Raw genomic sequence first — 18,074 nt, forward strand, 5'->3', positions numbered from 1 at the left:
GGAAAGTTTGACAGAAAAGAGGTCAACAGTAAGACTGGGAACGATATATCTAGCTTACACAAGGGACAGGGCTCCTAGCAGGAGACTAAAGTATGAAGTAGCAATTTTGCTCACACTTAGGTATTAATAATAACGGCGTGTGGCTTCTGAGGAGGCCTGGTGCAGATCTTTCGAGCTGACACCGTATGGGCGACTTGCGCGTCTATGAAGATGGGTCTGTACCTATGATGAATTCTATTTCTACATTTTTTACAAGTTGCTTTACGTCGCACCGACACAGATAGGTCTTATGGCGACGAGAGGACAGGATATGGCTAGGAGTGGGAAGGTAGCGGCCGCGGCCTTGATAAAGTACAGCTCCAGCATTTGCCTGGTGTGAAAATGGGAAACCACGGGAAACCATCTTCAGGGCTGCCGACAGTGGAGTTCGAACCCACTATCTTCCGAATACTGCACACTGGCCTCACTTAAGCGACTGCAGCTATCGAGCTCGGTATGATTAATTCTAATGAAGGAGACGACACACATACCCAGCTCCGAAGCCATCGGAAATAACCAATGAAAGTTGAACATCCCCGACCCGAGCGGGAAATGAACCCGGGATCCCCTCGACCAAATGCCAGCAGGCTAACCATTTAGCCACCAAGTCGGACACTTAAGTATTACTTTCACCCCAATCAGTACTGAAAGTTCACCAGAATCTCATCAAAAAGTACTCGCTAACCATTACAGCAATACTCGATAAAGTTAACGATAAGGAAAGTGGGTTGGGACATTTTTACGGAAAGGAGGTCAACATAAGACTGAAAGTGATATACCCAGCTTACATAACGGATAGGACCTCTAGCAAAGGTTCTGAAAAATAAAGTACCACTTTTTCCCTACACGTAGCTCATCCGGCTCTTTTGGAAATAATTAAGCATTTAAGTCAATATTTCATATTCCCAAACTTCACCTTTGAAATAATCCGAAGATCCGTATGAGGTACTGAAATTAACCTACTAATTTCAACTCCCACTTTGTATCATGCCATGGTTATTTGCTGAAGTCCTTTGGCTGAAAATTCATTCCACGTCTGCGTCTGATGATAGAGGTGTCAGTACAAATTTCGATACAGAAGGATCCCTCCCATTAACTTCACGCTGTACTGCAATTTACACCATGAATTCAATGTATCTTCCTGTTTAACGACGCAATTTCTTGGTCTGGAGTAGAAATAGGAAATCAAGGTCTACCGACGGTGAGATTAGAACCTTCCATCCTCAGAATACAAGGTTATGGTTACACGATTTGCTCTCTCGTTTGGCAAACCCGTGGTTTCATTCGTGAGCTCTCTTATAAATAATAAATCATTTGTTAAAGTCATATTCCTGACCCCACTGGTCAATATATACCACCAAATTTTTAATTGATTATGTATGAAAGTGTGAATGAGGAGATGAAGGCTAATTTAGAAATGAACTCGATGGATGAAGCTGAACGCAATACCGGCTTCGGTGGTGGGGTCATGTGAGGTGAATGGAGGAGGATAGGTTACCTAGGAGAATAATGGACTCTGTTATGGAGGGTAAGAGAAGTGGAGGGAAACCAAGACGACGATGGTTAGACTCAGTTTCTAACGATTTAAAGATAAGAGGTATAGAATTAAATGAGGCCACAGCACTAGTTACAAACAGAGGACTGTGGCGACGTTTAGTAAATTCACAGAGGCTTGCAGATTGAACGCTGAAAGGCATAACAGTCTATAATGATTATGTATGTATGTATGTATGTATGTATGTATGTATGAAACCCGATACAATTCTTTTTCTATCTTTTCTTAATCCGTTTACCGTCTACGGTTGTTTTTCCCTCGGACTCAGCGCGGGATCCCACTTCTACCGCCTCAAGGGCAGTGTCCGACTTTCGGGTCGGGGTATACAACTGGGGAGGAGGATCAGTATCTCACACAGGAGCAGTACCTCACCTGCTATGCTGTGGGGGATGGAAAGATTGGAAAGGATAGAGAAGGAAGAGGGAATGAAGTGGCCGTGGCCAGGTATTTGCCTGGAGGAGAAGTGGAAAACCACTTCCAGGATGGCTGAGATGGGAATCGAACCCCCTCTTCTCAGTTGACCTCTGCAGGCTAAGTGGACCCTTTTCCAGTCCTCGTACCACCTTTCAAATTTTGTGGCAGAACCGGGAATCGAACCCAGGCCTCCGGGGGTGGCAGTTAATCACACTAACCATTACACCACAGAGGCCAACTAGAATATTCTTCTTCTTTCTTAATCTGTTTACCCTTCAGGGTTGGTTTTTCCCTCGGACTCAACGAGGGATTCCACCCTCTTTGAGTCGGGGGATACAGCTGGGAAGGAGGACCATTACCTCGCCCAGGCGGTCTCACCTGCTATGTTGAACAGGGTCCTTGTGGGGGATGGGAAGATTGGAAAGGATAGACAAGGAAGATGTTGAACAGGGTCCTTGTGGGGGATGGGAAGATTGGAAAGGATAGACAAGGGAGATGGAAGGGAGCGGCCGTAGCCTTTTGTTACGTACCATCCCGGCATTTGCCTGGAGGAGTAGTGGGAAACCACGGAAAACCTCTTCAAGGATGGCTGAGATGGAATCCGTGGTTTCCCACTTCTCTTGCAGGCAAAATGCCGGGATGGTTCCTAACTTAAGGCCATGGCCGCTTCCTTCCCTCCACAAGGCCCCTGTTTAGCATAGCAGGTGAGGCAGCTTGGGTGGGGTACTGGTCCTCCTTCCCAGTTGTATCCTCTGACCCAATGTCTCAAGCTCCAGGACACTGTCCTTCAGGCGGTAGAGGGTGGATCCCTCGCTGAGTCCGATGGAAAAACTAACCCTGGAGGGTAAAGAGATTAAGAAAGAATGCCACAACAAAGCGGGATACACTTACTTACTTACTTACTTACTTACTTACTTACTTACTTACGGGGAGCAGAAATTCGAATGGGACAATGTATGCTCTACGACAAAGACTTTAATATTACTTATCCCCTACGATGGACTTGTGTGAGTTATGAAGGAAAACAAAAGTAAAAATTAAAGTTTCGGAGAATGAGGTTTAAACTTACCAATGGGAGGAAAAGGCATCAAAACTCTCCTGCTGCATAAACAACCCCCTCTTGTTGACATTGTCTTCCTTCCCCCCTCTAACCTAACCTGTTTCCTGCATTTTCTGGCCTCTTTTGTAGATTCTAGTGCCCTTTTATTTGCAGAAAACACTCGAGTTCTATCCTTTTCATGTACCATCTGTGTACAGTAATCACCAAAGCCAAGTTCCAATTCTTCCAGCACCTTAAGCCTAGCCTCCATTCCACCATTAAATGTTATTATGGCATCATTTGAAGATATTTGTACCATTTTTCGACCTAAAAAACCAGTCTTTGGGCAAATTTTCCAAATTTTTGAGTTGAAATATTCATTATTATTCTGCGAGTAGCCACCCACACACCTTCTCAGTAAATCTGTTGTAACCAGATTTTTAACTGGTTTTATTTCTTCCATGATGGCTGGAGGTAGATTATTTTTGTGCCAGGAGAATGAACCATTTAAGGTTAAAATCTCCGGCCCAGCCAGGAATCGATCCCGCGGCCCTCAAAACTGAAGGCGACAGACAAGGAGCTGCGTAACATGTGTACAGATTATGGGGCATATCTTGAATACCGTTAGAGAGATTTACAAAATTCCTTCAACATATTAACGAGAAAAGTTTATTCTATAAAGAGAAAAAAGAAAGAAAAAAATAAATTGAAAAATGATATTTTTTGACCAGTAAAGGCGTACTTCCCCCTTTCACTGTATGTTATGTCCAACTCTTGTCCCGTTTCTCTACGGGGTCGAGTATGAAGTGAGATGAATCTTCGTAGCGAGTTTTTGTGACCGGATGCCCTTCGTGACGTCAACCACATCAGAGGAGTTATGAATGAGATGAAACGTATGACGTGATATATGATAGTAGGAAGGGAGAAGGTGAAACCCAGTGACGGCACATGGCCTACTCCTGTCGAATAGCACCAAGGAGTCTGACGGACGAATCTCCATCAACAGAACGTTAATGTCCAGCTCCTTCAGTTTTGAGGGCCCCGGGATCGATTCCCGGCTGGGCCGGATATTTTAACCTTAAATGGTTCATTCTCCTGGCTCGGGGGCTGGGTAGCCTATGTGTGTCGTTTTCAGCATTAGAATTCATCACAGCTAGGACCCCATCCTCACAGACACGCAAGTCGGCTATAGGCATCAACTCGTAAGGTAAATATGTGTGAACCAAAGGCCAGTATGCTAACCATTTAGCTATGGAGCCGAGCTACAAGCCATAATAATCGAGATATTCACGAATGTATTGGCAAGTCCATCAAAGGCGAGCTCAGTCGTCATGGTAATCAACTACCTAATAATGATGGTGATTGTTTAAATAAGCTGCAAATGTGCTTGGTCATTACCCGCTATTCATCAGTGGTGGTAGTGGTGGTGATTATTGTTTTAAAAGGAAGTACAACTGGGTAACCATCCTGAAGGCCTATAACACGAAGCTATGGCATTTAAATATCCATAAATACCACTGACCTAAGTAAAGATTGAACCCGTTATCATAGAAAACTAGGCCAGCAACTATGACAGCGGTAAAATTATCCTCAAAATAGCGTGCATGTGAACAAAGATTAGTTTTCAATGCTTGTAACCTAAAATTATGTAGATACTTACTGTTTTGAATTACCACCGGGAAAATAACTCATTTGCAAGATAAATAGATTACGTTCTTTAGCGAACAATAACCTCGAATTAATTAAATTCATTTCTACTGTTTCTTTTCCTACATCAGTTCCCGGCTTCCATAGGTCACACAAGACATACTGTGATTGAATGTAGACTTACCGTAGATAGAGGTGGTGTCATGAACTTTGACTTTCTTCTGGAAGAGTCTCCCGAAGGCGATCGTGAAAGCTACTCGTAGGAAATAATGCACATCGAAGGAAGCGTACAAAAGTACCAATACAAAGAGGAAGCAGGAAGCGCAAAACATCGTGATCACCTACACCGCGGGACGACTTGTGTTTCACTGCCCAATAGAGCTTACCGAGTGCTGTCAGCAAACTCACCGTTACCGTGTGCGGTAGCAACAGGTGGCCATGAACTTGACGAGTCATGCCAAAGAACCTATGCTGGGAAGAGAAACCACACGCCTCCGTGAAAGACAGCGTTTGTTCCACTGTAACGTGTTCAATATTGTCGTTCTAAAAGTCACAGGAGTACGCAAGAACTGCTTAGGATGACTGTATACTGGTATTCTCTGTTTATTCTGCAAGAGCTTAAAACTGATAGACGTCGCATTATTTGCAAACCCTTTCTAACGTGAATGCGTTGCAGTCCAGTCTTCTTCGCGAAAGGAAAGAATAAAATAAAATAAAATAAAATAAAATAAAATAAAATAAAATAAAATAAAATAAAAATCATACAATCGATTATATGTGAATCGATTTTTTTATAGTTTCACTGTTTAGATTGCAATGATTATAAGCTTATTCTGTGGATAATCTGGGTTTTCCTAGTTGGCTATATCGAGCGCTCTTTGTTTACGAACCAGAATCAGGCATTGGTTTTATTTCCAACCAAAACCAAACCCCCATGGCGCAACTACCTCGAAGGGCCATGGCCTACCAAGCGACCGCTGCTCAGTTCGAGGGCCTGCAGATTATGAGGTGTCATGTGGTCAGCACGACGAATCCTCTCGGCCGTTATTCTTGACTTCCTAGACAGGGGGCCGCCATTTCACAGTCAGATAGCTCCTCAATTGTAATCACGTAGGCTGAGATGGATCTTGAACCAGCCCTCATATCCAGGTAAAAGTGCCTGACTTCTCTGGGAATCAAACCCGAGGGCTCCTGGTAAGAGGCAGGCACGCGACTATTGTTTTTATTTTGTACTTCAGAATTGTTGGTCAACGAATGTCGTTTTATTTAGTTAAAAAGATTTCAAATGATTCAAAACCTGTAGAGGCCTATACATTTTAAAATTAGTACTGTATAAACTTATACAAGTGTTGTATATACCGAAGTTACTGTACACTTTCCAGTGGTTTCTCAAGTTTAGAATTTGAGAAATATTGTATTTTACTGTTTTACAATTATTTTGAGGTCTATCTTTGCAACAAAAACACAGCTAGACTTCTTGTTCACACATAGATTGATACTAATATTCTGAGGAAAACGATATGTTATAATTATCTTGTCTTTCTGTCTAAATAAAATAAGAGCGTGTCTGCACACTAGATGGAAAATGCCAGTCACTTGTGGGTAACTGGCCATCTTTTCTGAGGTTAACGTAAGACTTCTCAGATAGTTTTCCGGCGACAATGGGATAGGAAAGGGTGGAACTGGGAAGGAGGGTCCGTGGCCTTAATTTAACACACAGTACCAGCATGTGCCTGGTGTGAAAATGGAAAGCCGTGGAAAAACATCTTCAGGTCGAGGTTCGACTGTGTATTCTCCCAGGATGTTAGTCCAGTAATGAATTCGAATGATGGTGTAGCAAAGCTAATAGGAATGACCTCGCAGTTGTAGTCAGCGGTATTTTGTAACAAGGAAGTGAGCTCGCAAACGAAATTAGCTTTCCGTCGTTGTTTTCAGATAGACCTCGTCTTGCGGCAGTGAAAGCTGGATGGCCTCACATGGTGGAGGCATATGAAGAAAAATGTTTATCAGTACAAGCAGACGAGAACAATACTATACATCTTCATTATAGACTGTTATACTTTTCAGCGTTCAATCTGCGAGCCTATGAAGATAACCCTTCTTTCTCGACCTTTCATCCCGATCACTTTCAGAATCTCAAATAGTGCTGTCTTACAACATTATCAAATGCCTTTTATAGGCTTACAAATAGCATGTATGTGGGCTTGCTCTTCTCAATTCGACCCTCTAAGATCAGACGTAGAGTGAGTATCACTTCGCACGATCTAGTTTTTAAAAATTCTTTTTATCGAAAGCAAAACTGATCTCCCAACTCAGCTTTAATGTGTCACTCCATTCTTCAGTAAATAACACGTGTAAAGATTTCACCATGAAGGTGAATAATAAATAATAATTAAAAAGTATTGTACGAGTAGATCAGTTCACATACCTCGGGAGCACCATAACAGACGATCTGGAACCTGAAAAAGAGATCAGACGCCGTATTGAGATTTCCAGATCATCTTTCCAAAAATTGAGATCATTCTTTTGTAATCTATATGTATAAAATTGGGTGTTGGTATGTTTGAAGCTAATAGACTAAAAAACTACTGGACCGATTTCGCTGAAATTTTCACAGTTTGTACTTATTACATCTGAGAGGGATTATGAAGTGGTTTGAACGAAATCTGATTGGTAGTTCGGCACTAAGGGGTAAAAAATGAAATAGGAGAAGATAAGCAAACCGCAAGACAAGTACGATCAGCGGGTTGCCTACCCAACAGTATGTGAAGATTATGATGTGTTGTATGTATGTTCAGTCCGTCAGCGATGCCGTTGGTGGGATCCTCAACAGCTCTGCCATCAGCTGTCATAGATGGCCTAGGCATCACTGAAGAGGCGTACTAGGGAAATGAGGAGTGAGGTAGTTTCCCGTTGCTTTCCTCACCGAGCCAGAGTTGCTATTACATATCAGTCTGCCAAGCCCATTGAAATGCATGCACCAACTGACCCTATGAGCAACATTTTCACACCATTCATAGCAGGGACTGGCTGCATAAGGACTGGCATTACTAGCATCGCTCATACCTCAGTCACTTTCATATTGTCAAAGCCAAGGATAAGACAGAGACAGATCTATGAAAGTAACAAAATTGCTCTAGCCTATACCAGAAGACATAGTGCACTGTAAACAATAGGTCCCGTCAGCAAAGGCATTATGATGTGTTACTTAAAACTTATTTCTGCTTTTATCAAATAGTGTGGGGGCAGGACACCCCTCCCAGCCCAAGGGGAGAGGATGAAATGTCGAAAACGACCGATATTAGTGTCGTATGTGCTGAGGTAAATAAATGTACACAGGCAGGACAACGTCTGTCGGGTTTTGCTAGTGATGCTCTATACCTCAAACTCAGAGAAAAGCTGTTGAGATGTTAAGTCTAGTCAACACTGCTTTATGGAGTAGAGATCTGGACTGTTAAAGCTTCCTCCATGAACAGACTAGAAGGCCTTTGAAATATGGTTACGTAGGAAATGAAATGGCGTATGGCGTTTAGTGCCGGAAGTGTCCGAGGACATGTTCGGCTCGCCAGGTGCATGTCTTTTGATTTGACACCGGTAGGCGACCTGCGCGTCGTGATGAGGATGAAACGATGATGGAGATGACACATATACCCAGTCCCCGTGCCGGTAAAATTAACCAATGATGGTTAAAATTGCCGACCATGCCGAGAATCGAACCCGGGACCCCTGTGAGCAAAGCCCAGCACGCTAAGCATTTAGGCATGGAGCCGCACATTGCATAGGAGAATGCTCAGAATAACCTGCACAGATTTTGTAACCAATAATGAAGTATAAAGGAGGGCTAGATCTGAGTGTGAGCTGGCAAACATCATTAAAGCCATGAAAACAGATTTCGGATATGTTCTAAATCTCATATTACAAGTAAAGATAGAAGGAAAGCGAGGAGCTGATAGACCACCGATGTCATGGCTCCAATACATCAAAGACTAGACTTGCATCAACGGAAGGAAAGCCAGGAGCTGATAGACCACCGATGTCATGGCTCCAATACATCAAAGACTAGACTTGCATCAACAGAAGGAAAGCCAGGAGCTGGGATGTCATGGCTCCAATACATCAAAGACTAGACTTGCATCAACAGAAGGAAAGCCAGGAGCTGGTAGTCCACCGATGTCATGGCTCCAATACATCAAAGATTAGACTTGCATCAACAGAAGGAAAGCCAGGAGCTGATAGACCACCGATGTCACGGCTCTAATACATCAAAGACTGGACTTGCATCAACAACACCGATCAACTCTTCAAGTTAGCTAAAGAAAGGGAGATGCTTTATCCAGGGTGATTGCCAACGTCTGAGGGACCGGATATGGCACTTGAAGAAGAAGACGAAGAAGAAGAATGTGTGAATCTGCGGATCCTTCACCGTTACTGTAATAACAGAACCGATATGGGAGCCTTGTTCTTCTGCCTGTTAAATTCAGGTCATCTAGGTTAAGCAGTATCCTGAATGACTTGCGTGATACTTGCGAACGCCCGCCCTTTCACTCTAAATAAATCCATATTCATGAGGGAATGAGTCTTTCTAAAAGCCTGACATGAATAGGTGACGTTTGTCTGTTAAGTTTTAAAACAGTAAGTCCGAACGTCTTTCTGATTAAACTAGCACCTCCGTAAGCCTGTATTCGGCATTATCACCTCTTCTTTCTGGCTACTTGGCCGTAGTGGCCTTCTGTTCAAAGGAGCGCGGGTTCGATTTCTGGTCGGGTCGAGGATTTTAATTCCTCTCACTAAGGGACTGGGTATTAATTTATTTATTAATTTATTTTTATTGACTGTATTTAGTATATTGTACCTGTCGTTGACGGAACAAATCTAATATGTTATATTGCTATATTATAGCATGTGCAGAGTTATGTAACTCCCCAGCTACTTTCCGCCAATATTCAGGCATGCTGTTTTAGTCGGGTCGCAGTAGTAATCCCATCTATGGGAGATGAGTGGCAGCAGAAGAGAAAAATCACATCACAACAGTGGTCAATGTAATGTTATTTTTGATTACTTTTTCGATATTGTAGGCCTTCACATTTAGCTTTCTTCCGATTCTGTGATATTAGAGCATCTTTCCTGACTCCCTCTTGTCTTATTCTTCATGCGATCGTTCCTTTACCATTTTTTCTCATTTTTATAAACATCTTCACATTTTACCTTGTCGATACGGACCAGTGACCACGCGGTTTTACGTCTTAAGACAATCATGACCATCGCCAGTTTACACGATTAAACAATATTTCCATGTTAACAATGCTCGGGTTTGATGTGGACTAAGCAACAAAAATACCGCAAAACTGTATAAGACATGCATGATTGGAACTTGTATTCTCTATAACATTTACCTTTGTTACGGTATGTAATACCTTTCGATAGGACCAATAAGATAGGTATTTTGAAAAATACGTTTAAGGCACCCTCCCCCGAACTATCATTTCACTCAGAGTGAATAAAATTATTTATAGCCTATATTGTAGCGACTTATTGCCCGAGTTTGCGTACCGACTTTCATTAAGATAGGGCCACTAATAACATAAATATTTGAGAATTAATTTTAAGCCTTCCCCTAAACTACCATTTCTCTCAGCGTGAATAAAATTATTTATGGCCTAGATTGTAGTGAATTTGCATACCAATTTTCATTAAATTATCTTCAGCCGTTTTCTCGTGATGCGTGAACAGACAGACAGACAGACAGACAGACAGACAGACAGACAGACAGACAGACAGACAGACAGACAGACAGACAGACAGACAGACAGACAGACAGACAGACAGACAGACAGACAGACAGACAGACAGACAGACAGACAGACAGACAGACAGACATTACGGGAAATTAAAAAGTGCGTTTCCTTGTTACTGTGGACATGACCCATACAAAATACCATCCCTTTTGAATTCTGAGCAATGTACATACACAACTCTTATCTATATATATAAAATAACTTGTCCTGACTGATTGATTCATCATCGCCGAGCCAAAACTACTGGACATAAAGAAGTGAAATTTTGGGGATTCATTCATATTAAGATGTAGGCGCTCGCTAAGAGAGGCTTTTTGGATATTCCGTCGCTAACGGGGTGAAATGGGGGGGGGGGGGGGTGAAATTTTAAAATAAGTGTATCTATATCTCAAATCTTTAAAAGTTTACAGATGTAAAAGTTGGTATTTAGAATCTTCTTTAAAAATAAGGAAACACGTATTTTTTTCGTTTTCAGAAAATCCCTATAGGAGGGGTGAAAAGGGTGAAAAAGGGTTGAATGCCTTTAATCAGGATACCGGTACTTACATCTCAGAAACTGAAGATATTACAGACCTGAAAATTGGTACTTTTGATCTCTTTTAAAAAAAGAAACACGTATTTTTGGTTTTTGGAAAATTCAATTAATGGGAGAGCGAAAAGGGGCGTGAATTTTTAAAATGAGTGTATCTATATCTCAAAACTTTAAAAGTTTACAGATGTAAAAATTGGTATTTAGAATCTTCATTACAAATAAGGAAACACGTATTTTTTCGTTTTCAGAAAAACCCAATAGGAGGGGTGAAAAAGGGTGAAAAAGGGTTGAATGCCTTTAATCAGGATACCGGTACTTATATATCAGAAACTGAAGATATTACAGACCTGAAAATTGGTACTTTTGATCTCTTTAAAAAAAAGAAACACGTATTTTTTGTTTTTGGAAAATTCAATTAATGGGAGGGCGAAAAGGGGCGTGAATTTTTAAAATGAGTGTATCCATATCTCGAAACTTTGAAAGTTTACAGATGTAAAAATTGGTATTTAGAATCTCCTTTAAAAATAAAGATACGTGTATTTTTTGTTTTCGGAAAATCCCAATAGGAAGGGTGGAAAAGTGTGAAAAATGGGTTGAATGTCTTTAATGAGGCTACTTATATTTCAGAACCTGAAGATAATACAGACCTGAAAATTGATATTTAGGATCTACTTTAAAAATAAACAAGTATTTTTTCGTTTTTGGAAAATCCAAATAATGGGGATGTAAAGGGGGGTGAATTTTTAAAATGAGTGTATATATACATGTTAGCACTTTAAGTTTACAGATGTAAAAATTGGTATTTTGAATCTCCTTTAAAAATAAGGAAACATGTATTTTTTGTTTTCTGTAAATCCCAATAGGAGGGTTGTAAAAGGGTGAATAATGGGTTGAATGCCTTTAATGAGGATACATATATATCAGAAACTGAAGATATTACAGAACTTAAAATTTGTATATGGGATTTCCTTTAAAAATAAAGAAACACGTATTTTTGTTTTTGGAAAATCCAATTAATGGCGGTTAAACAGGAGTGACTATTTGGGGGTGAATTTTTTGAAAGACTATATCTACAGAATATCTGAGAAACGCAAAATGATACATACGTAAAAAGTGGTATTTGGAATCTCCTGTAAATGTAAAGAAACATAGGTGATTTGTTTTTGGAAACTCCACTTAAGGGGAACTAAAAAACGGGTGAAATTTTAAAATGAGAATTTTTACAGTATATCTCAAAAAACTTAACATGTTACTGAAGTGAAAAATGGTATTTTTTAATCTCTAAAGAAACGTGTATTTTAAGTTTTCGGAAATACCACTTGGATGGAAAGGGGGGGGGGTAAAAGTGACTGAAAATGGTGTTGAATTCTTTTAATTAGGCTGCTGATATCTCAAAAATGAAGATGTTACAGACGTGAAATTTGATATTTGGAATCTGTTTTAAAAGTAAAGAAACACGTATTCTCGGAAAATCCAATGAGGGCGGGGGGGGGGGGGTTGGAAGTATTGAAAAATTGACTTAATTGAATGAGAATACATCTAATAGAAACTAAAGTTGTTACAGACGTGAAAATTGCTATTTGGATCTCCTTTAGAAACAAAGAAAAATGCGTTGGGGGGGGGGGAATCATCTTGGGGGGGGGGCGGAAGTGAAAAGGAGTTGAATTCCTTTCATGAGGACACATGAATAAAAAAACTGAAGAAGTTAGAGTCGTGATAGTTGGTATTTAGAAGATCCTTTACTATTAAAGAAACAAGTATATTTTGCCGGAAAATTCACTTAGGGAGGAGGAGGAGTGTGAAAGGAAGTGAAAAAAAGTGAATTATTTTTATGGAGATACTTATATATCAAAACTGAAGGTAATAGACGTGAAGGTGTTTCGAATCTCCTTTAAATATAAAGAAACACGCCTTCTTTTAATTTTTTTTTGGGGGGGGAGGGGTAAATAAACTTAACGGCGGTAGGTGTAAAAGGAGGTAAGACCAATTGGTTTTACTGTTCATAATGTACTTATAAGGAACCTCCGTTGCTCAGGCGGCAGCGCGCCGGCCCATCACAGCTGGGTTCCGTGGTTCAAATGCCGGTCACTCCATGTGACATTCGTGCTGGACAAAACGGAGGCGGGACAGGTTGTTTTGCGGTACTCCAGTTTTCCCTGTCATCATTCATTCCAGTAACACTGTCCAATATCATTTCATTTCATTTGTCACTCATTAATCATTGCCCCAGAGGAGTGCGGCAGGCTTCGGCAGCCAGCACAATTCCTATTGTCGCCGCTAGATGGGGCTTTATTCATTCCATTCCTGACCCTGTCGAATGACTGGAAACAGGCTGTAGATTTTCGATGTACTTAGTCTGATCATAAACCGATCATTTTTAATCTTCCCTGGGTTCGTTATCAAGAGCCATCTTTTCCTTCGGAGAACGTTCTTAGATTACAGTAGATTCTCCTGGCATATAAATGAAAATTTAAACACATTTGAAATAAACGATAGGAATGAGATTGACCGTCCAATTGTTCACGACTATAATAAGGTCAATAATGCACGGAAGTATGTCATTCGTATCGCCAGAAATCTCACACAATTCCCTACGCGCTACAATGGTGCCTGTCACATTGTCAACAATGACAATGGCAGCAGATGTAATTTACCGCCGAGCAGCGGTCTTGCATCTTGCTGTGTGGTCCAGAACATCTATAATAATAATAATAATAATAATAATAATAATAATAATAATAATAATAATAATAATAATAATAATAATAATAATAATAATAATAATAATAATATTCTGAATAATGTTCTGGACCGTCGTCAAATGTGCGGACCGCGCTGGAAACGGGTCCTGGACGGATATTGAGCAAGAATGCAGTCCGGCTGCGGGTTCAGTACCGACAAGGCACCCAAGACGACACCACGACGGATCTCCTGAAGGAGTTGATCCATATTAGAAATGCTTATAGGAAAAGATGGCAAAGATTTAGGGACCCAACTGACCGGGTGGAATACCTGAACTTAGCCCGGGAAGTATGAAATCGATTGCTGGAAAGAAAGATTGAAAAATGGGAGGAAACTTCCCGTAATCTATTAGAAAACGAGTCAGATCGCGAATTTCGGTTGATTAGATATAAAACAATAAGCATTCAATTATGAATTTCAGTATAATACCGTAGCGAAGCACGGGTATCCTGCTAGTATAATATATAGATGTTAAAGAAGGTGGAGACAAGTGGCTCACTCCTCAGCGAGTGTGGAAAACACAGATTTGGAATAATTAGTCAAGATTGTGTTGATAATGTCCGAGGACGCTTTTCATTGCACCCATTGAGCCAGGAGACAGGCTACTCAAAGGACGAGCATACACAGTGCATGAATTGAAAATGAAAGAGCCAAACGAGGAAGCAATAGCTCCGGGTAATCTCCCACGGTTACTCTGCAATTCAGAATAGATTGTACAAGTTTGCTATTTTTGGTTCAAACGTTAGTCATTAAAATGGTAAAGGTTTATATCGGACATAAAATGAAAGGTGAGATCGCAGAAAACTATGTTAAATACTCGTTCGTAAATCGGGGAATTGATGATTGGAATGCATTACCTGCAGCTGTCTTAGAGCCTTTTCCCAAAAATGTAAGATGCTTCAACAATAGACTCCAGCATTCCGTAAATTGTGTGTACATTTCTGTGATTGTGCCGTGTTTTACTGCAACGATTAACCCACTGTGAATTGTAGTATTAAGGCATCAGAATTATGTAAGGCATGTGTGAAGTTGTTTATGAACGTGCTGTGTTTACCATAAGTCATAGTGTAAAACGTTGAAATACTTATGGTACGTGTGAATTTGTACATGATGATGATGATGGATTTAGAATGTTAAACTAAACGTATTTCTTGCAATATTTTCTTTCCATGGAACTGGTTGTTGTATTCTTGTTGCTGAAGTTGTTGAAGTTGTTGTTGTTGTTGGGCAGTTATGTTTTAACTTTATTATCTTATCACACTACTATAAGTGATCATTGCCACCGGGATATTTCCCAATTGCGGTGTATTTGTTTATAATAATAATAATAATAATAATAATAATAATAATAATACAGTAGAACCCCATTTATCCGAAACAAGGGGGTGGAGCCACTTCGGTTGAAGCGTTTTTCCGGATGACATATGGTAAATATTTTCGGAAGTTGAAAAGTCGAAATAAAAATGCATAAACTCTGTTAAGCAAAGGTGTATACTGTAAATTAACATTAAACTGTTTACATAATGTCACTCATTATGATTTTCTTGGTGCAGCACTGTTGTGCACCTATGTCGCGCCACCCTTTAATTAACAATACATCAGCTGGTGTAGATTCATCGCTTTGTTCTTCAAAGCGCAAAGCAATCTGAAATAGTGAAACAGTTTAGTTGGCAATGGGGTAAGAAATTTGCTGGCAGGACGTAGTGTTTACAGTGCACTATGTCTTCTGGTATGGGCTAGAGCAATATTGTTACTTTCATTGATCTGTCTCAGCTTTATCCTTGGCTTTGACAAGATGAAAGTGACTGAGGTATGAGTGATGCTAGTAATGCAATTCCTTATGCAGCCAGTCCCTGCTATGAATGATGTGAACATGTTGCTCATAGGGTCAGTTGGTACATGCATTTCAGTGGGCTTGGCAGACTGATATGTAATAGCAACTTGTGGCTCGGTGAGGAAAGCAACGGGAAACTACCTCACTTCTCATTTCCCTAGTACGCCTCTTCAGTGATGCCTAGGCCATTTATGACAGCTGATGGCAGAGCTGTTGAGGATCCAACCAGCCTTCGGGCTGAGGACTAAATATACATGGGGTAAGAAAAGCACTGGAACTACAGTACAGAACCGCAACGCCAGTGGAACGGCAGTTGGTGAAAGAAGAGAAGGTTCTACTGTAATAATAATAATAATAATAATAATAATAATAATAATAATAATAATAATAATAATAATAATAATAATAATAATAAATCCTACTTCTTCAAGAAAAAATGAATAATGGAACGAACTAGAGGGTAAGAAACTGTTTTTGTTTTATGCTACACGTGCATTCTGGCATAAGTCACAAAATAAATATAGGGGAGAGGGTAAAAACAAAATATTAAAATACAATTTAGCCAGTGCATTTCGGTTAAGCCGGGTTTCGGTTAAGCGAGGTTCTACTATAATAATAATAATAATAATAATAATAATAATAATAATAATAATAATAATAATAATAATAATAATAATAATAGTAATAATAATAATAATAATTTAAAATTTCGTGTGGCTATTTCTAGCCGAGTGCAGCCCTTGTAGGGCAGACCCTCCGATGAGGGTGGGCGGCATCTGCCATGTAACTGCGTGTTATTGTGTGGAGGATAGTGTTATGTGTGGTGTGTGAGTTGCAGGGATGTTGGGGACAGTACAAACACCCAGCCCCCGGGCCATTGGAATTAACCAATGGAGGTTAAAATCCCCGACCCGGCCGGGAATCGAACCCGGGACCCACTGAACCGAAGGCTAGTACGCTGACCATTCAGCCAATGAGTCGGACATAATAATAATAATAATAGTAATAATAATAATAATAATAATAATAATAATAATAATAATAATAATAATAATAATTTCAAGGTCACGAGCTCAGTGACAATTCTACGTGCACGAGAAACAGCTGTTACGAGCGTTAGTCGAGGATGTTATCAGATAGCGCAAGAAAACATAAAGGTCCAATAATACTGCCTTGAGGAATTGCCCTCTTAACTATTGCAGGATCAGAAAAAGCTTCGCGTACGGTACTCTAATTCTCTGAGATCTATTTTGTAGAAATATAGCCACTCATTCAGTCACTCTGTTTTCTAGTCCAGTTGCACTCATTTTTGTCAGTAGTTTCCCATGATCTACCCTATCAAATGCCTTAGATAGGTCAATCGCGATACAGTCCAATTGACCTCCTGAATCCAAGATACCTGCTATATCTTGCTGGAATCCTTCAAGCTGAGCTTCAGTGGAATAACCTTTGTTAAACCCGAACTGCCTTCTATCGAACGAGTTATTAATTTCTCAATCATGTCTAATGTAATCAGAAAGAATGCTTTCCCAAAGCTTACATGCAATGCATGTCAGACTGACTGGCCTGTAATTTTTAGCTTTATGTCTATCACCCTTTCCTTTATTGACGTCAGAAAAGTTGGATGGCGCAGCCACGCGGTAGAATGTTGAAGCTGCAACATAGTGACTGGTGAGGTATATTTACATGGCGAAGCATTGACGTCGTGATGGAAACAGAAAGAAAGTTGTCAAATTTGAGGAGGTACTGCTCTGTATAAGGTTGCAAATCGTATAAAACGGATGCGAAATCTGGTCACTACTTTCCTGTACAAAAAGTTCAGAGAGAAAGATGGGTTTCCGCGCTGTCAATTGGAAAACGCGTTGCGCGATACATGACAGTGCGCAGTCTGCATTCTCGTGGATACGACACCCTCAGTCTACAGTATATGATCGGACCGGAATCTCTACACGTCGACAGTCTTACGTCTACATATCAAGAAGTTTCTGGAAGTTACGCGATGACTCCTTCACCGCCGCCATCACCAACGCGATCACGTTCACCCAGGTCGCCACCAAAGGACATGGAAACTACTCAAACCAAACAACCTCGTCGTTTATCGGAATCTGGTTCTGGAAGTCCTGATGGAGAAAGGAAAAGAATTTGTCCGACACAATCCCTGATACAACGTTCTCCAGGCTCTGTCGAAACCTCACCGGGATCTCATGCTCGTCTGGAATCTTCTGGAACGGACCTTGGGATTCATTTGCTGGGCCCTGGACCATCGACCGCCCACCAACTGCCCAACCTGTTGGACCAACCTGCAACGTACATGCCTGCACATGTACGTAGTTATGCTCAGGCGGCGCAAAACCCAGCAATACCACCTAATATTCGCCAGCGCAGTATTGTTACTCCAACGCTCCAGCCAACTGTTCAACCGCCTTTCTATCTGATAAAGCTTACAAATCTGGACATCACCAAGGCCAACGTCAGGT

The 18,074-nt window shown here is 40.7% G+C and overlaps 1 protein-coding gene across 1 annotated transcript in view; it reads right to left on the reverse strand.

Annotated features, from left to right (window-relative positions):
- Nucleotides 1-5,121, reverse strand: part of LOC136857358 (protein THEM6) — a 36,640-nt gene extending 31,519 nt beyond the window's left edge. Inside the window, exon 1 of the mRNA XM_067135971.2 lies at nucleotides 4,879-5,121. Within this exon, the coding sequence (XP_066992072.2) occupies nucleotides 4,879-5,026 (148 nt within the window). The 5' untranslated portion in view covers nucleotides 5,027-5,121. The remainder of the gene's footprint in view (nucleotides 1-4,878) is intronic.
- Nucleotides 5,122-18,074: the final 12,953 nt, after the last annotated feature.

This window comes from Anabrus simplex, chromosome 1 (genome assembly GCF_040414725.1).
Source record: "Anabrus simplex isolate iqAnaSimp1 chromosome 1, ASM4041472v1, whole genome shotgun sequence".
Lineage (NCBI taxonomy): Eukaryota > Metazoa > Arthropoda > Insecta > Orthoptera > Tettigoniidae > Anabrus > Anabrus simplex.